Genomic DNA, 24,941 nt, shown 5'->3' with positions numbered 1-24,941 from the left:
TTTTATTTTCACTTATTCTGTCGTAACCGAGCCTTTAATCTTTTTAACACATAGTCCAAAAGAAAGTTCTCCAAGCGTATTTTCTTTAAGCGCCACTATTTATTTATTTTCCTCCTAAAAATGTCCAAATATTCCTAATCCTGAGCTCAATTCTATCACATTTAAGAAAGTTACTGCCATACTTACCATTTATAAGGATAATCGGGGCATCATTTCCATCTATGAGCATGTTTACTGCTAGTAAATCCGCTTTTGCTTGTATTTCGATTTGAAGGAATACAGGCTGCCGAGAAATGCTAAAATCCTGCAGTTCATACATTATTCGTTACCGTACTGTCGTATTCTTGAAATGTTTTCGGTTTCGGGTTGAATGAATCGAATGTTTGTCTTCCACGGCTTGTCTTCACATGTTCACATTTGCTTCAAGATTAGAATTAAGATGGCGCTGCCGTCACGTTAATATTAGCTCCGTATATTTATAGTGTTTAAAAATATTACAAAGATAAAAACAGTACAAATTTTGATGTCAATACATAGATTTAAGTATAATTATCAGTGTCTAATGTTTGTGAGTGCTACTACGAACGATATAACGAGAAAAGTGAAAAACTAAAAAACTTACTCGTGATCAGTGCAAAGTGGACTAAAATATAAACAATACTGCAATTTGGTAGTTATTCTCAGTGATATCTTGTGAATAATATCGTAAATTACGATATTTTTACCACCACGAACAATTAAAACCGATGGATTCATAATAACTTTTGATTTTCTACTTAAATTGCTTTGCCGTTATTTGTTTACATATTTTGAATTTCGTTCAAAATACTTATCAACCACAATAGACAATACAAACGATCAGTGTTACCAATGCAATAATTGAATGAACTATTTTGACAATTGACAATTTTGACAATTGAGTGTTACCATTCTCACAAACTACAAAATATAATTAAGGCCGTTTTGCAGAGCCATCTATTGGTAAACAATAAATACGTTACTACAAGAATACATTATATAGCCTATTTCGCGATTTTGAAGAACGACCGCTTAGCCTGATTACGCTGCGTATAACCTGCCGTTGTCAGCGACCCAGGATCGATCCCAGCCAAGGGATATTTTTGTGAGTTTATTTATCTTCATATTATAACGGCCAGATTCGAAAAATAATTCAAAATGAGTAATAACAACGTTACACTTCGGAGAAAGAATTTGAATCGATCTCTTTCGATGGAATCTTTAGACAGCCTGGCATCATGTCGAAGTGTGAAAAGCATGCTAGACTTATCGACGCATCTAAAGAGTGAAGAATATAATGAACTACAAAATATGATAATAAACCTTAAGGAACAGCTGCTAAGTGCTCATTTAGAAATAGAAACATTGAATGAAGAAAACAATTCGCTAAAGCAGAAACTAAATGAAGAAAAACAAAAAACCAGTCAATTCAAAAATATGTATATATCAAGTATCAGTTCCTCTAGGAATCCATGCTCTTTAACGTGCAGCGCCAAAGGTAACAGACATTTAATTAATAGAGCAAACGTCTCTTCAAGAAAACTGGACTTGAGTCTTGATTTTCAAACACCTAAGGTGTATAAACATCCTTGTACCGAAAATAACATTGAGAAGCCAAATATCGAAGATAAACAATTGAAGATAACCAGCGAAAGCCAACCATTTAACGATATTAAAACAACTCAAATAAACACAGAGTGTGAAACGGCGAAACATAACACGAGTATTTCACAACCTAAACCAGAAACTGGAAATATAATACTGTTATCTGATAATCAAGGCGAAGGCATCGTTGATTTATTAATACGTAACAAATCTAAACTTATCCTTAAGGATTTTAAAATCTCAGGGTTCAGAAAACCTGATGCCCCCACTGAGGATGTCTTATCCAGTTGTAATTTGTTAGCCAAAGAATTAACGGCAAATGACAGTGTTGTTATCATGACCGGAAGTAATGACTCTAATCCGTTTAAGTTTCTTATGGAAATGTCCCTAGCTCTCAAAGCACTGAATAAGTGCCATGTATATGTAGTTAACGTACTGTACAATGCATTTCTAAACGAAGGTAAACTAAACTACAATCTTAAACTTTTAGCACAAAATTTCAATAACTTTTCATTCATCGAAGCTAAAAATAATTTCAGTATTGTCAAACAAATAATACACAAAATAAATATAGACCAATATAATAAAAGCTTCTTATCTTTCAACAAAAAACCTACCAAAGTTGCTCCAATTGTTAAAAAGTCATACACTGTCAATGATACACCCTATTTCTTTAAAAAATCTCATAACACTAATCAGAAAACGCAATGCACACAGCAACCACGCAGAGGCACAATCCCCTATTACTTTCAAGTGATTGACAAAACTAACAAGCCACCTTCGCATGTTCCGGATATCGATAGCGGCAAGAATAATTTATTTCGTGACTAATGATATCTATACGAATACTTTTTCTATACTCCACCAAAACATCGCTGGAGCATTAAATAAAATTCATGATTTAGAACTTGCTATTCAAGATATGTGTGAGTTAGGAACATATGTTGATGTGATATGTCTAAGTGAACACTTTATAAAGAGAGGTTATGATAATTATATGGTCTTAAACAATTATCGAATGTGTGCTATTTATTCACGTCTAGATAAAAGTCGAGGTGGAACTTGTATTCTTTGTAAAGACACATTTCAATGCACTGAACTAAAAGAAGTTAAAGACATGAGCATCGAAAAGCATTTTGAGGTATGTGGTACAGAAATAAAACAATTACGTCTCATTGTCCTTTGTGTGTATAGGACACCAAATTCGAATATAAATATTTTCTTCGAAAACTTCGATAAACTGCTACAAAAGGTTGAACTCAAAAAGTGCCGAATCGTAATAGCCGGTGATTTTAATATAAACTTTCATCTAAAAGATTGCAATGCTATAACATTTGATGAACTTATCTCTAACTATGGTCTACAACGCCATATTCATACTTCTACAAGGTTAAATACTTGCATTGATAATATTCTAAGTAATATTCCTGACGCAGTTGGCATAACACACAATCTTTGCCTATCGGATCATAACACAGCTCAAGTTATCGAATTTAAGTATCTAAAAAAGAACTTTACTAGTCATTACTTCGTTAATAAACATGATCTTAGCAAAGAAAACATTAATAAATTTATTGACTGTATAGGCAGCATATCCTTCTCCGAAGTCTATGACTCCCCGCTTGCTAACGATGCTTTTAATAGTTTCCATGACTTATTGACATTATTCTACAAGTTATGCTTTCCAGTCATGAAAATTAAGGTAAATCGTAAAACGTCTAAGCTGAAATGGATCACGAAAGGACTTAAGATAAGTTCTAAAACAAAAAGGTTGTTAAGATACAAGTATTACAACAACAGAACAGATGAAAATAAAGAAAGCTTTAAAAAATACTCTAATATTCTAAAAAAGTGTATTAATAATTTACAGTCTTCATGTAATCAAAAACATATCACTAACTCTAACAATAAAGGTAAAGCGACATGGGATGTAGTAAAACGCACTATGGGTAACGAAACTTCAAAGGAATACATTGAAGGGCTTACTGACGACAATAATATTCTAAGTACGTCTGGCTCGGATATTGCTAACATATTTAATAATTTCTTTATAGACACTGTTGAAAATAATATTACCTCGAAACATAATGATACGCAGAATATTAACACTAATGATCGAAGCATTTTTCTTGAACCAACTAATGCCATAGAAATTAACAGTACAATAAAATCTTTGAAAAATACAAAATCTTCAGGTTACGACAATATTACTACAGAGCTTATTAAACTAATATCACACTTCATAGCACATCCTTTATCTCATATTATTAACCTGTCATTAGAACAGGGTTGTTTTCCGGAAAAACTTAAGCTTTCCATAATTAAACCTCTGCATAAGAAAAATGCAAAAACAGATAAAAATAACTACCGACCTATCGCCCTAATCCCTATTTTGTCAAAAATTTTCGAAAAAATCATTTATAAGAGGCTAATAAATTTTCTAAATAAGACCGATGTACTTGCCAAAGAACAATTTGGATTCAGAAAAGGTAAATCTACCCAGTTGGCAACATTTAATCTGATAAATTCAATAATAAACAGCATAAATCATAAAATTTCTCCTAGCGTTCTCTTTCTAGACTTAAGTAAGGCATTTGATGTTGTTGATCATACTAGACTCATAAGCAAATTAGAAAAATATGGTGTGAGAGGTATAGCGTTAGATTGGTTTAAATCGTACCTAACTGGCAGAACACAAATAACTCGTGTAACTAAATTTAATAGCAAAACCAATACTTTCGAAAATTTCGATTCCAATCCCAGATTTAACCATTTTGGAGTACCACAAGGAAGCATTTTAGGTCCTTTATTATTCCTCATCTACGTTAATGATTTTCCCCAGGTGGTCTACAACCACGAATGTGTCTTATTTGCGGATGATACCTCAGTAATTATACGGTGTGATAATGAAAAAAAGTATAAAGAGGAAATACATAAACTACTAAAAGAGATTACTGAATGGCTCGATATAAATGCATTAAAAATAAACTTAGATAAAACGAAAATAATTAATTTTAGGTCACATAAAAGCAAATCGAAACAATTAGACATTACTTGCAATAATACACCCATCGAACAGGTCAAAAACATTAAGTTTCTTGGGATTACAGTAGACGAACACCTTATATGGAAAGATCATATCGATAACATCTGTAAAAAAATTAATAAATCTGTTTTTGCTGTAAAAAGAATCAAAGATTCTTCTTCGAAACACACATCTTTAATGGTGTACCATGCCTACGTGTGCTCCATTATACGATATGGCATAGTGATATGGGGGTATACAGCAGATCTTATGCGTGTTTTTATTGCACAGAAGAAATGTATTCGCGCTATCTTTAATGCTAAATGGTCAGACTCTTGCAGGCCCATTTTCAAACAAAAAAAAATATTAACTGTCCCTAGCATGTACATTTATGAAGTGGCCAAATTCGTTAAATCCAATATTGAATTGTTTGAACGTAAAAATAATACAAACAAGCGCAAAGTCACTCATTCTTATTTAAAAATGCCAATTCCACGGCTGGAAATGTGCAGACGAAGTTGCGTGTACATGGCGCCGCTTATCTTTAACTCTTTGCCTCAGAAGATAATCGAATTGCCATATGAGAAATTCTGTAGGTCTCTACGAACGTGGCTGATAGAAGAGAGCTTCTATTCTGTAGAGGAGTTTTTAAGAAAGTTTTCGACTCAATCCTATCATTTTAGAAATGCATTGTAACTACTTCTTATCATATTTTAAGTATTGTGTTTCTTTTGTGTGAGTGTTACAACTGATAGGTTTAGTCTGTGTTTTTCTTTTTACTCTCTCAATATTTGCATGCTGTTTTATAACTGCGGAATGTGTCTAGCACTTTAATTAAATTTTGTACCAACTCCTGTACCACATTTTATGCAAATAAATGAAATTATTATTATTATCTTGTATGTCTCTACCAGATCTCGGGACTATAGAGTCCCGGATTTTTGGGAGGCGAACGTGGGGCCGAAGCCAACACGCTGAAGCCCTTTTGAGACAACTTTAATGAAATGGTGACACAAAACCGACGATTATCCCTGTATACACTATAGAAATGTACCCAAGGACAATCCCCGGTTCTGTGCTAAACTATTGCTAACTATGGATGAAAACTACTTGGGCTATTGTGATGGGATGCTAATGGACTAGGAATGGGGAAACTACGGGAACTATGGCACCTGCCGATAACAATGTAATAAATACACGTAAAAATGGCAGGTGGAGACTCGCCAACTCACTTACTGGGCCCCCGGGAATCAGTCACTGAAAAGCAACAAGAGGGCAACAGGGACATGAGCGGCTGAGAAGGGTGAGGATACCTCGGCGGACTTTAAACGCAGATCACGCGCTCCCTGTGGGTCCAGCATCACCGGCCCACTCGCCACTTACCACGAGGCACCTACCCTCCGAGCATTGCTCTAGCGCAGTGGTTCTTAACCTTTTTGGCATGAGGGACCACTTTACCAAAAGTTTGCTTTGCGGGGACCACCACATTGGTTTACCTAAATTGAGGGTTCTTTGATAAAGAATACAAGCATACTTTATAATTAGCACTCATTTCTTTATTATTTAGCTAAAAACAAAAATTAACAGATTTTAATGTAATGAGAATTTTGTGATAACAATTGTCCCTATGCAGTAAGCGCGAGCGAAGCGAGCGCGAAATTTTTTCGGACTCAAACCAAAAATTACGTAAAAAGTGGCCCAAACGTACTTAACTTTTTGTTTGTCGACAAACGCGAATGTAAGGGCACACGCGAGCGAAGCGAGCGCGAAATTTTAATTATTTTACAAAGCCAAAATTACCTAAAATGTAGCCCAAACATATTTTTTTTCTGTTAGACAAGTAAGATGGATATCTTATATAAGTCCATTCGAAAACCCCTGTTCGCATAGATAAGTCGTTGAAAATAATAGTTAGACAACGTATAGCAACGTCGCGAAGCCAAGCTTCGCGGACCACTTGGAATGCCTCCAGGGACCACCAGTGGTCCGCGGACCACCGGTTAAGAACCACTGCTCTAGCGACTCCACTCTGACCGGCCGGTGAAGGCAAGCCAAGAGGCGGGAGACCTATCCCCCGTCATGCTTCACTCCGGCAAGCCGGAGATGGGGGACAGTATACTCTCCCTGGAGCACTCGGATATATAGCCCCGCGGGGTCGCTACTCCCCGTCATCCGCCTCAGATGCCCTGCGGGGCTTATTATTATTTTGGGGGAAACATTTCTGCTTCTTAGCCTTTTGGCTAGTTTTGACTACATTTACGGGCGGGTGCCAAGTAAATGTAGCGTGTAGTGTGTATGTGTATGTGTGTGTTTATTGTGTGTGTTGAGGTGTTATGCCATGTTCGTCCAATTGCATGAACTTCCGTACTATGCGACACGTATTGAGGATTGCGGCTTTTTGTAGTAAAATGTAGATGGAGTCTTTAAGTTCTATTAGTTTGAGGCTGTGGTGGAGGTGATTGGGTATGACACCCGTGGTGGAGACGACTATTGGCACTACGTATACTTTATCTTGTCTCCATATTCTTGTGACCTCTTCTTTAAGTTCTTCATATTTGCTAATTTTTTCTACTATTGTTTTTTGTAAGTTATGGGTGTTGGGTACTGCGATATCTATAAGGTAGGTGACTTTGTTTATTTTATCCTGAAGGGTGATATCTGGTCTATTATAGTGGACAGTTCTATCTGTTAGTATTGCGCGATCGTAGTAAAGTTTATGTGTATTGTTTTCTAGAACTGTTTGTGGTGTGTACTTGTAGTAGGGTGTGTTTGTGTCTTGTATGAGTCTGTGTTTGAGTGCTAGCTTTTGGTGAATGATGTTTGCAACCTGGTTGTGTCTGTGAGTGTAGTCTGTCTGTGTGAGTGTTGTGCATGCCCCTGTGATGTGTTGTATGGTCTCTGGTTGTGTGTGGCATTTGCGGCATTTGTCGTTGGTGGCTGTGGGGTCTTTGATAATATATTTTCTGTAGTTTTTGGTGTTAATAATCTGATCTTGGATTGCTATGATAAATCCTTCGGTTTCTGGGAACAAGTTACCGATTTTGAGCCACTTATTCGAGGCTACTGTGTCTATGTGTGGTTGTTCCAGGTCGTGTGGGTGTCGCCCGTGTAGGACTTTCTTCTTCCAGTCCTCTATTTTTTGTATTTGTGGGTCAGTAGTGTTGTTGTGTTGTGTGTCTGTTTGTTCGTGTAAGTTGAGTGGAGTGTAGTTGTGATCATTTAGCGTAACCGATTTATGGATGATACTGGTGTGTGATTTTGTGTGGAAGAATGTTTTCAGCCTGTGAATTTGTTTCTGCCAAAGATAGTTGATGTCTATTAGGCCTCTCCCTCCGTTTTGGCGTTTGATGGTGAGACGCTCTATTGCAGATTTCGGGTGTAGATTATTGTGTTTGGTGAGTGTGGTGCGTGTTGTTCGTTCGATTTGTTGTATGTCAGTTTTGGACCATTTTATAATTCCAAACGAGTAGGTCAATATTGGAATTGCGTAGGTGTTCAGTGCTTTAATGAGGTGTTTTCCAGAGAGTTGTTTTTTACATATTGCGGTCACTCTCCGTTTGTACTCTGTGTTCAATGAGTTTTTAATAGATGTATGGTCCAACCCTTTGAGTTGCTTGTAGCCTAGGTACTTGTATAGATCTGTTGGTTCCATAGCTACAATTGTGTCTGAAGTGTTAACGGTGTAGTCTCCTGGTTTTACTTTGCCCCTAATTATGTGTAGTGTTTTGCATTTGTCTAGTCCAAATTGCATGTTGATGTCTGTACTGAATTCTGTGGTGATATCTATTAATTGTTTCATTTCTCTCTCTGTTTTTGTGTATAGTTTAATGTCATCCATGTAGATGAGGTGTGATATTGTGATTTCGTCTGTTGTGGTGTGTTTAAGAGGATATCCGGCTTGACAGTTGTTGAGTAGGTTGGACAAGGGGTTCAGCGCTAGGCAGAACCATAATGGACTCAGGGAGTCGCCCTGATAAATACCTTTTCTAATAGATATTTGTCGAGTTGTGATAGTGTCGTTGTTGTAATGTAAGTGTAATGTTGTTTTCCAGCGGGCCATAATGTGATGGAGGAAGTCTATTATTTTAGGGTTTATTTTGTAAATGTGTAATATTTGGATTAACCATGTGTGTGGGATACTATCAAAAGCTTTTTTGTAGTCTATGTATGTACAGTGCAGATTTCTATTTTTGGTGGTAGCGTGTTTGTGTATTACTGAGTCTATAATTAATTGTTCCTTACATCCCATGTGGCCTCTTCTACACCCTTTCTGTTCTTCTGCTATAATGTTATGGTGTTCAATGTGTTTGTTGATTTTATTTGTGAGTACGGAGGTGAGTATTTTGTAAATTGTGGGAAGGCATGTGATTGGTCTGTATTGGGAAGGTTGCGGTGAGTATTGAGCCTTTGGTAGCATATAAGTTATTCCGGTTGCGATGAAATCTGGTATGTTTTGTTTTCCTAGGACTATATCTGTGAAGTTTTTTGCGATAATTTTGTGTAGTGAGTCAAATTTTTTGTACCAGTAATTGTGTATTTTGTCAATACCAGGTGATTTCCAGTTATGTAATTTTGCTGTAGTGTAATTTATGTCTGATTCTGAAATGTCTGTGAATTCCATTTCTTCTAGCGTATTCCATTTGGTTGTTTCCTCAGTTATCCAACTGGCTTTATCGTTATGTTGAACCTCTTCTTCCCAAATACCAGCCCAAAATGCCTCTAGTTGCTCTGTTGTTGGTAATTGTGTGTTAGTGTTAATGTCAGTTGTTGTGTGTATTTGTGATTTGTGTAAGTTTCTGTAGAAGTTCTTTTCGTTAGTAGCAAACATGGTGTTATCGTGTTTGCGTTCCTGTGCCTTTTTGTATCTCCTTAGTCTTTGAACTTTTAGCGCAAGCTTCTGTTTTAATGTGTCTAAGAACTCTTCAGGCTTTCTGTTGTCATTCTCGTGTCTAGTGTGTGTTGTCATGTTCTTGAAAATAGCTTCGACTCTTTTAACTACTCTATTAGATCTATTGTTGTTTATATATTGCGTTAGTCTACCGCAGTCGGCTCGTAATTTTTCGATATCTCTTTCGAGTCTTTGTTGCCATGGTGGTTTATTTACTGTTCTTGGTCTTGTGTTGCCAGTGTATTGTGTAATTTTATAATTAAGCTCTTCGGATATGACTAACGCTGTGCAGTATATCAGTGTATGTACGTCTATAATTGTCATGTTTTCATCTATGTATTGGTGTAGTATGATAGTGTTAAATATACGTACTAAGTGAGTCAGTTTTGGTGTGTATTTAAGTTTAGGTAGCTTTGGACGTACTGCTGGGTCCATCCCCGAGTACTGTGTTAAGGCAGTTTTAAGTTTTTCGTGTATTTCTTGGATGTACGTGTCTGATAACTGATTTTGATGGAAATTTTCTAGTGTTTCGATATCGTTTTCTAGCGTTATGGTAATGTTTTCAGTTTGTGTGGATGTGTGTGTGCCTTGTGAGTATGGTGGTGTGTGAGTGTACGGTTGAGATTGTGTGTTTGTTTGAGATTGAGTAGGTGAGTGTGATTGTACTTGTGTTGTGTTTTTTGTTGCCGTGTGTGTTTCTATCATAGGAATATAACTCAAAGTCTCTAGCTGTTCCCGCACTTCTTCCTTCAGTTTATCTATTTCTACTTGGGATAGAAGTTTATTCCTAACTATTGTTCTTCTTTGATCTGAAATGCGTTGTTCTGAGACACTAATTTCGGGGTACTGTCGTGTGAAAAGTTCATGCAACTGTTGGCGGTAAGTGGTCATGTCGGTCTCTAATTTGGTGATGTAAAAGTAGGTTCGCATGATAAAGGTATTCACTTCTTTGCTCCATCTCATGCGAACTCTTGGTTTTCCAGCCTTGGTGGACGCGGGCAAAAAGGCACTTGCCCCCCGCGCAACATTCAAAGCTGGTTGTGGTGGATAATATCTCATACTAGTATGAGGAGGTGATGAGTGTGTGGGAGGTGACGATGGTATCGATGGTGATGATGCTCTGGAGGGTGTGTAAGAAATGGTACTAGGGCTAAATGGTTCTATTGGAGTGTCTGTACGGTCTGTAGGTCTGTCACCATCGTCACTGTTGTCGGCTGTAGTATCTTTGTCGGTGGGAGCCCGCCTGTTCAACTCCTCACCGCTGACGGTTCGCATGCTGTGACACCCAGCGTCAGCTCCAGGTGTGCCCCGGCGATCGCCCCCGGGCAGCGGCCCTATACGTTTACTTTTAGAACGAGTCTCCATGTTAATGGGTTACCTTTGCCTTGTTAGCCGTATAAGTTTCAATTGTATACGTGTCCGCCCCCCACGTGGTCTGATGTTCGACGCGGACGTAAGGTAGGGATTTAGGGGGCTTATTATTATTTTGGGGTAAACATTTCTGTTTCTTAGCCTTTTGGCTAGTTTTGACTACATTTACGGGCGGGTGCCAAGTAAATGTAGCGTGTAGTGTGTATGTGTGTATTTATTGTGTGGTGTTGATGTGAGGTGTTATTCCATGTTCATCCAATTGCATGAACTTTCGTACTATGCGACACGTGTTGAGGATTGCGGCTTTTTGGAGTAAAATGTAGGTGGAATCTTTAAGATTTATTAGTTTGAGGCTGTGGTGGAGGTGATTAGGTACAACACCCGTGGTGGAGATGACAATGGGTACTACATAGACTTTATCTTGTCTCCAGATTCTTGAGACTTCTTCTTTTAATTCCTCATATTTGTTGATCTTTTCGCCTATGGTTTTTTGTAGGTTGTGTGTGTTGGGTACTGCTATGTCTATGAGATAGGTGATTTTGTTGACTTTGTCCTGAAGTGTTATGTCTGGTCTGTTGTAGTGTATTGTCCTGTCTGTGAGAATAGCGCGGTCGTAGTAGAGTTTGTGTGTGGTGTTTTCTAAAATGGTTTGTGGTGTATATTTGTAGTATGGTGTGTTCGTGTCTTGTATGAGTTTGTGTTTGAGTGCTAGTTTTTGATGGATGATGTTTGCGACCTGGTTGTGTCTGTGTGTGTAGTCTGTCTGTGTGAGTGTTGTGCATGCCCCTGTGATGTGTTGTATGGTCTCTGGTTGTGTGTGACATTTGCGGCATTTGTCATTAGTGGCTGTGGGGTCTTTGATAATATATTTTCTGTAGTTTTTAGTGTTGATAATCTGATCTTGGATTGCTATGATAAATCCTTCGGTTTCTGGGAACAGGTTACCGATTTTGAGCCATTTATTCGAGGCTATCGTGTCTATGTGTGGTTGTTCCAGGTCGTGTGGGTGTCGCCCGTGTAAGACTTTCTTCTTCCAGTCCTCTATTTTTTGTGTTTGTGGGTCAGTAGTGTTGTTGTGTTGTGTGTCTATTTGTTCGTGTAAGTTGAGTGGAGTGTAGTTGTGATCATTTAGCGTAACCGATTTATGGATGATACTGGTATGTGATTTTGTGTGGAAGAATGTTTTCAGCCTATGAATTTGTTTCTGCCAAAGATAGTTGATGTCTATTAGGCCTCTCCCTCCGTTTTGGCGTTTGATGGTGAGACGCTCTATTGCGGATTTCGGGTGTAGATTATTGTGTTTGGTGAGTGTGGTGCGTGTTGTTCGTTCGATTTGTTGTATGTCAGTTTTGGACCATTTTATAATTCCGAACGAGTAGGTCAATATTGGAATTGCATAGGTGTTCAATGCTTTGATGAGATGTTTTCCAGAGAGTTGTTTTTTGCATATTGCGGTCACTCTCCGTTTATACTCTGTAATTAATGTGTTTTTAATAGAAGTATGGTCCAATCCTTTCAGTTGTTTGTAGCCTAGGTATTTGTACAGATCTGTTGGTTCCATAGCTGCAATATTATATTATTATTATAAGAATTTTGACTTGGAATACCTTTTGAATTTTTCAATGGTAGTATTCTTAAACGTATATTCTTAACCTATTTTAAATCTCCGACCAAATTTTAACAAATAACTTCATACCTAAATACCACCTTATGCAATCAAAACAAGTCCTGTTAGTTAGCAAAACAGGTTGCCCATCTGAATACAGTGGGCAACAATAATTCATATCTGAACACAAAGCAACTGGCTGAATTAATCTCGAGACTCCCCTGGGCAACAGACATGGTCATTCAATTTGAATAGAAAAAACTATTCCAAGAGTCATAATAGACAGAAATTTAGTTGTAGTTCCGACTGAAAAAGTCTTTTTTATTGAAAACGAAGCTTTTGTGTTTTTACTAGTCTCGAGAGTTTTGTCCGTGGATGGGAAACTTGATGAAACGTATAGTCATCTAAAATTGATCCTATCTTTACGTAAAGCCAGCCAACGTTAACAAATAGCTTCCATTCTTTCTTTACAAATTACTTGATAGACATCTTGATACAGACCTTGTTTAGCAAAAAAAATATAGAGCGTTTGTTCTGAGCAAAACTTTTTGTAGAACATATGTAAGTATCACCTTTGTGTACCTAGTGGAGAATATTTTTTCGTGTATTACGTATTTAGGTAGTTTTTGTTACATCTTTAAGTAGTCTTAAATAGTTTTGGGATAAACATAAATTAAGTACTTGAAGACTTAAAAAAGAAGATATGGCTGTGGTAAACGTATATAATAGAAATAAGGTGAAACTGAAAATACAGATTAGAAAACGTAAAAAAGAACACCAAATGACGAAATACCTAGACTTACCCAAACCACATACATATTCACAGCAGTTAAAATCACTATTTACTTTAATACCGTAGCCAGACGTAGCAAGGCAAAATAAAATCTCTACGTAACATTGTAACAGGGAAAGCCCGTGGGGTGCTCTTAATTAAATACGGCCACGATTGAAACCTCGCGCCCTGAGAAATCCAATTTTTCTTCGGCTTTTTTCCTGGACTGCAACGTGAGTGAATGAATTGGTAAGTCAACATAATTAAAGAGTTACTAAGAATGCAGATTCATTGGTGAAGATAAATCAATTGTAATTGCGATTCGTTGACTTTCTACTCATTATGTTTTTTGTGTCTAGTAGGAAGTACCGAGTGTGTATTCAATGGTTTCTTTAGCAAGCATTTCAATAACATAAGTTTTGTTTAGACCCCTTTTAACTAACTTCTTTACATTTTTAGCACTATTTTGAGCTATGCTACTTTAGTACAGAAAATTAATCCCTTCTGATGTTCACGCTAAAAGTCTATCTTGCTTGAAACGTAGCCACATCATTAATTCAACCTAACCTTTTATCTTAGCATCAAACTAAAATAAACTTAGCATTTTTAATATTGAAAAATGTTAAGCAACTTCTTTACACACCGTAGAAACTCTTAAGAAGGATATTTTGACGAATATTTTGCGTTGACTCTTTATTAAAAATTCAAATACTAAGATAAAATGGGCTTCTCAAACAGGGCCGGTAGAAGATCATGATTGAACATTTTATATTCACTACGGGGTTCTAAGGAATGAATATTTTAGCAACGATGTAATTATGTAGACTGTTGGTTAATGTGCTAGTGCGTTTAGTCTTATGGAGGTTAAATGGTGTAAATTACTTTGTGGTGAGTAAGTGTGCCTTTGTGGAGATGGTTAATGGAAAGTTGGATTAAGGCTCGAAGAAAATGTGAAACTAGATATTAAGAATGTAGTTCTTAATAATCAGTCTCAGTAAAATATAAACTGGATTAACACAAAACACTGGATTCAAAATATCCAAAGAAAGTGAATGTGAAGAGGTGTAAAGGGATTTTTTTTGGAAATTGTAAATCTTTGATAATTAAAGATTCGTCTAAGAAAGAAATTGCCCAAAATTAATGGGGGAAGCGGTCTTTGAAACATTTTATTTAATAAGACTTTGTGCAGCCCTTCGTACATAATTGTAAATTAATTGCGTTCTCAGGAAAAAGGGACCTTCTAATGGCTAATTAGGCAAACGATAAATATATTTTGAACGGGAGGCCTCCGTTTCTTTACAGTGTAACTTTTGAATTATGTTATCGCCTTATTAATATACATCATACGTAATTAGGTGTTTCTGAACGTCCGTAATTGCTTTATAATTAATTAATTTAGGTTTTCCAAAACCCTCGCCTGTGTATGAAACTTTGTGTACATCATCACTTCTATTCTATAGAAGTAATTGAAGCTGTGAATTGAACATAATTTTTATTATCGCAAAAGGCTCGGTTACAGATCAAACCTCAATAAAGACAAAACATACAATGAAACGAAACAAACACTTGTCTCACCCTTTGTATTCAATGCACCGCGTGAACAACAATTAATGAAAAAGTGGTGGAACGTTGAGCCACAAGTCGAGCAAGGCGGTGGATTCCACCAAAGTCCACTGTTAAACTTTAATCACCGCTTAATTAAAGCCGAGAAACTCGTACGTGACCGGTATCCCACACCACACATGCTCCAGATACTCAGCGGGGCTCCAAGATTTCACAAAGGAAAAATGGCCAATAAATTCGTTGTACCCTTATAAAACTTAATATCAAACATGTTTAATTTATGGCGGTATCTTGAGGTAATATTAGAAGGCTGTTTTCGTACAAAAACCTGTTAATGTAAACGCTTTTACGGGAGGATATTAATAAAGTGGTCCCACGTTGGGCGCCAACGAGGCGGAGTCCGCGAATGAATTCTACTAAGTCCGGTGCAGAACTTTAATCACCGCTTAATTAAACTGAAGTGGTGAGCACGTGACCCCTCTCTGCTGTGCATGCTTAAGATACTGGCTCAGCAGGAGGTTCAGGAATGCACTACAACACTTACAAGAGGGAAGTGTAGTCCACCACTTCGCAACTTTATTTACATAGCAGGGTGCCTTTAATTACTTAACTTGCAAAGTCCTTTTCATGCAGTTCTGTTACAAAACCAAGTATCACTTACATTTTAAAAAGTTCATAATTTATCATCAAAAGTGGTCTATAAAATATCTTCTGTAATAAATTGACTCAGAAAGAAAAACAAATGTAACAGCTCATACCATTTCAAATAAAACGGCATTTGACGTAACGAGCTCACGCTAAAAATATATGTGCATCCCAAAAGTGATTTATTCGCGCCTAAATAAATAAACGTACATCAGAGGAGAAGGCTATACGCGAAACATATGAAGATAGTTGAAGACAGTAATTTTACGCATTATATAACCCGTCCCAGGGCAAAGATGTGGACATTCGTCATCCGACTTCCGAGCGCGGCGGACCTGCGCCATGTACCCTTATTTTGAAAGGACGGATAAACTTGTATCCGCTTACAGATTTATTTTCCGCACATAAATTATACCAGGGTCCTCGATTTATCTGTTTTTGTCAAGTTATAAATGCTATGTATTTTGTATAACATCTGCTGACTGGAATATGCATTTACATACATGTTACGTATTCAAAAGTAATATGTCTTTAAAATGTATAATATTTCGTGCCCCTCGTTGGGCGCCATTTGCAAGTAATACGTGAAAGCAATAAAGTCAACCAAGTCACATGTGAAAATGTGACTTGCATAATGTTACGTTCACTGCCTATAAATTCCATTTAATTAAAAACGTGACTGTACAAAAAAGACCTACTAATCTACATTTATTTTAATGCCACCGTCGTTTGCATTATCCCGTTTCATTTTGGCACATAATATGGAAAACAAAAAGAAACGTTTGGTGCAAAAAATACATTTGAGACGGTCTCAATAGATGTTATAACTCAAACTCATACGCGAGCGTGCGTCAAATGTAGGATATATTGTTTCAAAACAAGGTGTTACGGCACGTCGACGAGTAATACAAAAACCGATATTTCTTTGAAGGTACAAAGCCGAGCCTGAAGCCCTTTGCTCTAACTCGAAACTATTTGAATTCCCTCCCCTCTATATCGAAATATTCGAAGGCGGCATGACACGGGACAATGATACATATTTATCTAATAATATTTATTGCCGCCATGAAAAACAGCCGCGATTTCCTCGTCGCTCTTCCTATTTAAAGTTCAGATGTTTTATGGGTGACGGGACTTTAGATGGCGAATCTAACCTAGCGCTCCATATTGTTATGGAAAATAAATCGGCTGTCGCTGTGTAAGTTAAAGCTTTAGAAACCAGCACGAAAGACCTTTATATTGTGAATAGAAGAGAAATATTGTCTTTCAGAATATTGTATCGAAGATTAAAGTAGGTACATGAATTTGATGAAAATCACAATAATCATCGTATTTATGATCAATATCGATATCGCCAAAAATAGAACGACGATGTTGATTTAGGAAAGCTACACATATTAATCTGCAGTTTATCATTCGTCAAACATACGTATTCCAGGAAAGGGTTTATCCGGAGGCCCAGTTAGGCCTACATCACATACAAATTTGTCTTGTGACGAGATATTATCAAAAAGAACCCTTCCACGGACAGAGGTTCGATCAAGTGTCTCGTTTATCAAAAAAACGGGGAAGGACAGTCTCCGGATAAAATTGGTGGGCCTTTTAAAGGCAGATCCTTCGATGAATTTATTATGCTACCTAAAAATGTCAGCCACACTTTATTCAAGCGAGCGAGATAATGCAAAAATGTGTGTTTACTTGCGACTCAGTAAACATTATACAAAATACAAAGATAGGTACCTACTTTCCTGAAGCATATACATATATTCAGACACAGTAGTAAGTATATGTCTATCTAGAACTAACTGAAATAAGCTATTTTGACTCATTGAATATAAGCTTTGAACAAATACTCCATTCGAGTAGCTATTTAATTAAATAAATCAAATAAATCTCGATGTTACGTTTCTTAAAATGCATCTCAAAATCAAAATAAATACAATAATAACATTTACTTAATAGAAGGCCTACCCCAATGAGGTAAGCATAAGTCTTTATCATTCAAACAAAACATAAAAAACGGCAGCTTAGCGCATCATCAAAATGCACTTATTCCCACATGGCAATGGCAACTCTTACAAATAAGTCAAACAATAGGCCTTCCATGGCCCATCCCATAACGCAAGGTACGGCCGGGAAGCAGGTGGACTAAGCCCGATGAATTACAAGGGGACAGATGTTCTGTCGGGTTTTTAACCACCGCACAAGTTTTATACGTCATCCAAAGGATTCCAGGAATTGTTTGTTTATGTGTTTGAGGAAAGTGCTGCGAAGGGACCAACGGTTAGTGTGAAATTGTACTGAAGAGTGTTCTATTGCGAGATTATTTATATTGAGCTGTTTTAAAGGTGACAAAAGGGAAGAAAATTAATTGACTGGGTAGTTCAGAATATTCAAAATATTTTTACAGGACTTCGTCTCTAAACATACCCCAGAGCAAATCGTTTCATCGCCAAATCTCAAGCTTACTTTTTCTGCAAAGGAGGCCGTCTTACATTTTAATATCAGGCATCACCTGAACGACGCCCACTGGGGAAATTTATACCCAACCTATATTTACCTCATCAAAAAACATAGCTTGGAAATCAGTCACCAATTACTTACACAACATTGCCGGAAGTCCCTGTGCTAATAACCATTATTGTTGAATTAGTATAAGCATTAGGTGTCACAGTGGGAACATTAACTTGACATACACGTAATTGGATGTTTAAACAACAAGTCTTGTAGACTGTAGCAATTAATGACGGAATTATGGATCATCGATTTTTAGTGGTGTGAATGTGGACTGATTTAAATGTCTTTATCGATGTTTTTATCGGAATGTCGTTAAATGAGTGATTAAGTTCAGATTTAATTATGAAAACTGGACTTAAAACTACCACTTTTGTCAACCACACAATATAAGTAGAAGTTGATCCTGACTCGCCAAAATTGTTTACTCCACGTTCTCTGACAGTCGTTATACAGTAATCCTAAGCAGACGCATAACGAATAGCTCATTTGCATCAAAGGCAATCATTAATAACACTTCTTCATCATAATAATTTATGAAAATGTCACCACTAAATCAGGACATTCACTCAGCACAAGATGGCGTTCTGAATCACCGTTTCCACTGCGTATTATTATAGCGTGAGTCCTAAATCTAAAGATAACGCGTTTCAACGACGTGGGAGGGCCATCAAAATCCCTTTCTATGTTTAAAATAAAAATTTAACCCTAAAATCAGTTTCATTTTATGAAGGTTCTTTATGCCCTGCGGCATCGTAGATGCATTTATTTGTTCTTATAAAATTGTTATTACCTCGTTCCACAATTTCGTACTTTCTTTTCACCGGCGGTTTATATTAAGTCGGTGGGATGTTCGGTATTAAACTTTGCGGGTTCCTTTTAATACTGTACGAGGTCTTACATTTTTAAAATATACGTCGCTGAATTTGCCGTGCTTTGTCTTGCTCTGGTTTTATTTTTTCATCTACAGATTGTTCCCCATTCGTGGTATTAGTGACATTCTGTAGTGGTGGTAATATTCATTTACTGTAATAAACTCAAATTATGTCCTTGTAAAGAGTTTTAGTGAATTAGTCAAGTACGTACACTATCCTCTGACAGAACATTAGGATATGGACTTATGGTCGATAATCTAATCAATAAGAATTCCAGATATCTCCTCAAAAAGAAATATCAACATTTTCCATCCTGAACGATTTTGAAACCATTAGTTTACATCATGAAATATAACTGCAAAATACATCGAAGAGCTCGTATATCATAGAAACAGTGCATCATGGTACAAACAGACACGGCGACACTCGGCATTTGCACACGACGTTTGTGACGACACTACAAATGTAATATGTCGCTCTCGGGACCGCCTGAAGAAATGCTTTCAACAATTGCACACATTTTTGTTCCCCTGACATTTTATTTTTGTGTACTTTTGTGGTGAAATGTCAGGTAAATAATCAGCGGAGATTGTTGGGAAATTTGGTGTTATTTAGCTTCTCAAACAAGAGCTACGTTGAAATGAAGGTAAACACAAATGAGACTTCTTTGCCGCGTGTGGTTACTGTTATGTATGTATGTATGTTCGTTTTCACTGTTAGCTGTTGTATGGGAATGACCTATTCCAAAACTTCACATGTCGTACATATATTAGCTCATGATAAAGGCTTAAAAACAAACCATATAGCACACCAACTGTTTACCAAAACTCCGCAAAACTGACGGATGCAATAAAACCTTCCTAAAGACACGATCCCCGGAAAATTCCGATGTTCAAATAAAAGATATTCCAAGTTAAAATTTCTTTCTTGTTCCCCAAACTCGATTCCATTGCTGCAACATTTCATAAATATTGAGAACAAAGGACGCTTTTAAGATCTCTCTCTTAACGGTTCGTTTGGTACAAGTCCTAGAGTATACGACATATTTACTGTGCAGTAAGTTGTAGGTTAGTTCGTTCTTCAACGGTTACAACCCTCGTAAGTCTTGGAGCTCAGTGGCAATAAGCAGAACTGCGGTTTTAAATCTTTGCGCTACATTGAATTACTTGTATTACTTATAGCGAACTATTATGTTGGAACAGTTAGCTGTAAGAATAAGCGACGTATTTGTCTTGGTCATGATCGCAGTCTAGTTTCAGAAAACAAAATTACTTATGCTCTAGAAACCAGGAATATATTTGAAATCACGGTCGTTTAAGGTCGATTTTAAGCAACAACGTATCGTATCCCATGTGCCGCCAGTTAATTAAGCTCCATGTAACAGGAAGTAAGTATATTGTCACGGGCAAATCGGATGACTGAGACTTCGGTTCGCTCCTTTATGTTACAGAACTGAGAATCAAACCCAAAGAACCATTTAAGGCACAAACACTCTGTCGGTCTGAATAAAAAAAACCTACCTATGCTAACTTTTTTTCTAAATGTAATCGATAGGACTATAAACAACGCAAACATGATTAATCTTACTAAAGTACACTTCAACACACTCTATTTCTGTCACATTGAATATAAAGGAATATCTGCAAATAATGCCACTCCAAATACACAAACCAAATATATCGCGAACGCTATTGACGTATCTTTCTTTATTCTTATTTTTAGCCGAGCTCCAATTTTGGAAGTTTCTAGAAATATCATATTCATCGTCCTACTTTACTGTAAACTTATCTTTTCAAAAGGAATAGCTGATGTGCTAAAAAAGTAATGATTAGTTGATTACTTGTTAGTTCGTTGTTAGCAGCATATAGTTATTACTTACTAAATAAGTAATTTCTATTTCAATATATCAACATGAAGAAGATAAAAGTGTGTAAGAAATTATAACATCCTTATCACGAATATCGCCCAATGCAGGTAGCAAATAAATCACGCAACTATTACGCCAATTACGCAACGGTCAGACTTCCCTTAATCCGTATGCTCGGTCCCAAGTAAGAAAAAGGGCTCGGAAGCGACCCAACTTATAGTCAGCCTCCATGATTCAAATTGATTTATGCTCGCCGATAAGCAGATCGAAAACTTTCCCAACTAACCATTTTCAGAAGCTCACACGGAGTGGGAAAAACTATTGTTTCACTCTTCAGTTGCGTAACACCGAGTGCTATTGTAATAAGTTATTGGCGGAAGGATTTGTGGCTATAAGTTAGCCCGCGCACGGTGCCCTGATTCCACAGATATTGATCTTTCCAAGTCGGACGCCCGCCGTCGACGGGAGAGAAACGGTCACAGTTTAACGAAAGGAAACACCACAATCTAATTACGTTCTCCTTCTTTACTTTTCAACGTCCTTCGTAAACAATTTAGTGTAACATATTAATTAATGGAGCAATTAATTAATTCACCTATCCGCTATATTAAATATTCAGAGTAAAACAACAACACAAAGTATGGGATTGATTAAATGTATTTCTGTAATAACAAGGCACATTACAAGGGTAAAAAGAAATGAATATCCGTCAAAATGTAGTAGCCATTTCGCCACAAATGCGCCCTCATCCATCATAGGTAATCGGAAACGATCATTGCAAAAATGAGTATAATTTACTGTGAGCTTCGCATTTTACAGTCGACCCAAATTGCTGCCATTACATGCTACATGACACTGCGGTACACCATAACGACTGTCCATTTTGTTTGAAAATGTTTTTATATCCAATAATCCTGAAACTATATTTACTGATTTCTATGTGACTTTTCTGGTCTTCTTAAAGGGAGGTCCACTTACTATTTTCTCGTCCCTTCGACGTTTTTTGATCATAGGAACGACACATTTCATGGAACTCCCGATAACGATCCTCTCCATCACACGGTACTGTTTGTCGGAGAAAGGTCTCAGGACGGCAAAACTTACGCCCAACGCCTTGCCCTTTAGTAGATCTTCACGTAACATGGTGTTGTCACATAAGCGAGTTTTGATGTACTTCAGAAGATGTTCTAAGTCTATATTGGTAAGTTTCACTAACGCGGCGATAGCAATTTTGTCATGGTCTTCAGAGTCCTTAAGCTCGACCTCTAGTTTGATGTCGCTGCCGCCAGATGGATATATGATTTCTTGGAGTTGAAAGCGATTCGGACCGGCTCCTACCATTAATGCGCATCTGAAATTGTTCTGCCTGCCGACGAGTGTATTCAACCAGTTGGAATTTCGTTCCAATGCCGCTAGCAGGAAGTTAATGAAATCGCCTACTTCTTTCTGTTTCTTGTAGGATGCGATAGCAGCCAGAGCCACCTCTGGCAGTTCCGCGGCCTTGTCGACCAATTCACGCGGCTTTTTAATCGGAGGTCTTTTGGTTGCCATCGTCACTGTCAGTCTCTTGAACAAACTCTTAACACTTCTAAAGATATTTCGAACACGTTTAGTCTGAAAACGTAAAATTTTGCCGTTTTTAGGGAAATTGGCTGAACAAAAATGTTTTTGGTGACTTTTTTTCGGTTTGAATTTTGGTGATTGTCATTATTTCTTTTCTTTTCTGCTTTTTGGTTGACAGCGTGAATGAAGGTCGGTCAAAGTTTGGTTATGTATTAAATAATGTTAATTTATTTTTAAAAGTAGTTTAAAATAAATAAAATGTGGGTCTTATTTCGATCTTAAGTTGTTAAGGTATCACAAGTCTCAAAGTACTGATTACGAGCAATTATTTCGCCTACACCAGCCGCCTACTGGTCCATCCGCCAATAAAGTGCGTAGGTCGAAAGCAAACCCACATAATTTAGATAATTACTTTATTCGAGCGCAGCAGTAAAAACTCCGAACTGGAAATAAATGACGGCATCGAAGTTATTTGAAACAGTTAATAGTGATCGTAAATGCAAAACGATTGGAATTCCAATAAACTAGTTTTACTGAATGCAAGTTGTGACCAAAATCATTGGTTTTCAATGCGGTGAAATCACGGTTGGATTTTAGTTTGAATTTGTTTTATCTGCATTTATAAATGTTTCTATGTATGGGCTATACCTAGGTAGGTACTTATTAAAAAGTGTAAATTGAATGTTTAAAAGATACACAGAGTTAGACTTCAGTCACCAAATTCTTATTAGCATTTTTAGACCATGTAACGTAGGTGTCTCTAACTCTGATAATTTGATGTTTCCTACACTTTTAGGAGCAGGCAAACCTTGGTATTGGTAATCGTTGCAACCAATATTTACTTAATTTCACTAAACACAGAGCCAGGTATCGTCTTAAAGAATGTTGCCTACAAACTATATTTATAAGTTGATTTTGAAATTAAATATTCAAAGCAAATGCATATTTAAGTAGTAGTCCCCTGACTTAAGCACGTACATACATAGTTTTAAATGAGCTTATAGTTGCGCGAACATTAGATCAGTTGGTGCAAGAGCATCGACCCCTGGCCTCATACATATTTACTATTTAAACGCAGTAAATTATGCTTAGTATTCGTTCTGTCATGGAAAAATACTTCGTAGTTACCTAGGTACTGTGATACTTTAGTTTTACTGTGCGTCATAGTCATGCCCATTACATGAGATAGATTTTGATAGGAGTGACACAGTCGGCTGTAATTTAGTACCTTCTTATTCTAATTCATGCGTACTATCTCCATTCAGATGTCAGATTTTCGATTATTATAATTTACTGTATCACGGTTATTCCATTGAGAGGATTTGGCCGGAATTTGACTTGTAAATGTACCATAATTTGGGTTAGGCCAATATTTCTCGTTTCTCAGCATAAAATGATGTGAATTCGTAGTTTCTAACTTCCTTAAACTTCCCAAATATTATGCTACGAATAACTTTGTATTCACATATCAATCGCTTTAAACAGGATCTGTAGTATTTTTCAGGCTTGTCATTAAGCATTATTGAGTTTCAGCAGGCAAAAGTTTGTAGCTGAAAGAATTACGTGTTACCATAACTTATAATATTCACCTACACGAAGGCTAAAATATAAACAGATAGATAGTTCAAACACGGGCGCAAATTGCAGAAAATTAAGGTAATATGACTGTAAATTACAGATTCGTAAGTGGTGTCATGTAGCGTGACGGTTTAGCTAAGCACCTGTCATTACTAGGCCTATTGCTAAATTGTCAGGTTGTTCCAACAGGTGATACTAGAACTAGGGATACCTACATAAAGTGTGTATCTGTTTTTCTCATTATATTTGTACCTTTTGAAACTGTTAGTAAACTTCAAGTGGCATTTAGATTTAGATTTCATTTTAGGAAAGCCCCCTGTATCTATTTAGTTGTATCACGCCATGCATGGTTGTGAGGAATCGTAAATCAAGTCATTCCGTTCGATCCTCAGTTTATTCTGTCCAGTTAGGTCTTCCACATGTTCAAATGTTTGCTTATCAAAAAATTCATAATCCTTTAACCAATCGAGGCTCAAAACTGTCATGTCGGAGATTTTAGCTTCTCTTTAAGATATATCAGAATACCATAAGTAGCTACACAAATGTGGTACCCAACTTAAGTAGTTCCGAATTTCTAAGCTAGTAGAACTGGTTACATTCGAAGTGAGATATGATCTAATATTTGGCATGTCATCATCGAATCCAGTCGTGCACCAAAACCGGTCGCTTATCGACTTTTTGCTTGCTTTAACTACATCATTAGTGAATATTGCGACGCCAAAATTGATAGAAACATCATGTTAATACACGGTGCAGGTTTAAATTGAATTGTTGATAATTCTATTCATGAATGTGTAAATTATGGCAAGGTTGGCGTGATTGTCTCATAAGTACCTACTAACATATCTAGGCGTTTTAATATGTGTTACACATAGAAACTATATTACAACGAACGAGGCAGTTCTATATGTGTTACATATAGAACTGCTACTACTGTTACATATAGTTCTATATGTGTTCTATATGTGTTACATATAGAACTGCCTCGTTGGTCTAGCTGTCGCAAGTGCGGCTGCTGAGCACGAGGTCCCGGGTTCGATTCCCGAGTAGG

General features: G+C 36.9%; 2 protein-coding genes across 12 annotated transcripts in view; both read right to left on the bottom strand.

Moving 5' to 3' along the window:
• Positions 1–24,941, bottom strand: part of LOC110372116 (uncharacterized protein) — a 347,254-nt gene that overhangs the window by 320,810 nt on the left and 1,503 nt on the right. The window lies entirely within an intron of this gene.
• On the bottom strand, positions 21,389–22,501 carry LOC126055383 (uncharacterized). Its single transcript, XM_049844334.2, has one exon. The coding sequence runs from the start codon at positions 22,298–22,300 to the stop codon at positions 21,686–21,688; it is 615 nt and encodes a 204-aa protein (XP_049700291.1). The 5' UTR covers positions 22,301–22,501; the 3' UTR covers positions 21,389–21,685.

The sequence above is a fragment of the Helicoverpa armigera genome, chromosome 16 (genome assembly GCF_030705265.1).
Source record: "Helicoverpa armigera isolate CAAS_96S chromosome 16, ASM3070526v1, whole genome shotgun sequence".
NCBI classification, from domain to species: Eukaryota; Metazoa; Arthropoda; class Insecta; order Lepidoptera; family Noctuidae; genus Helicoverpa; species Helicoverpa armigera.
The sequence above is the reverse complement of the archived record's forward strand: the minus strand, read 5'-3'. Positions and strand labels throughout refer to the sequence as shown.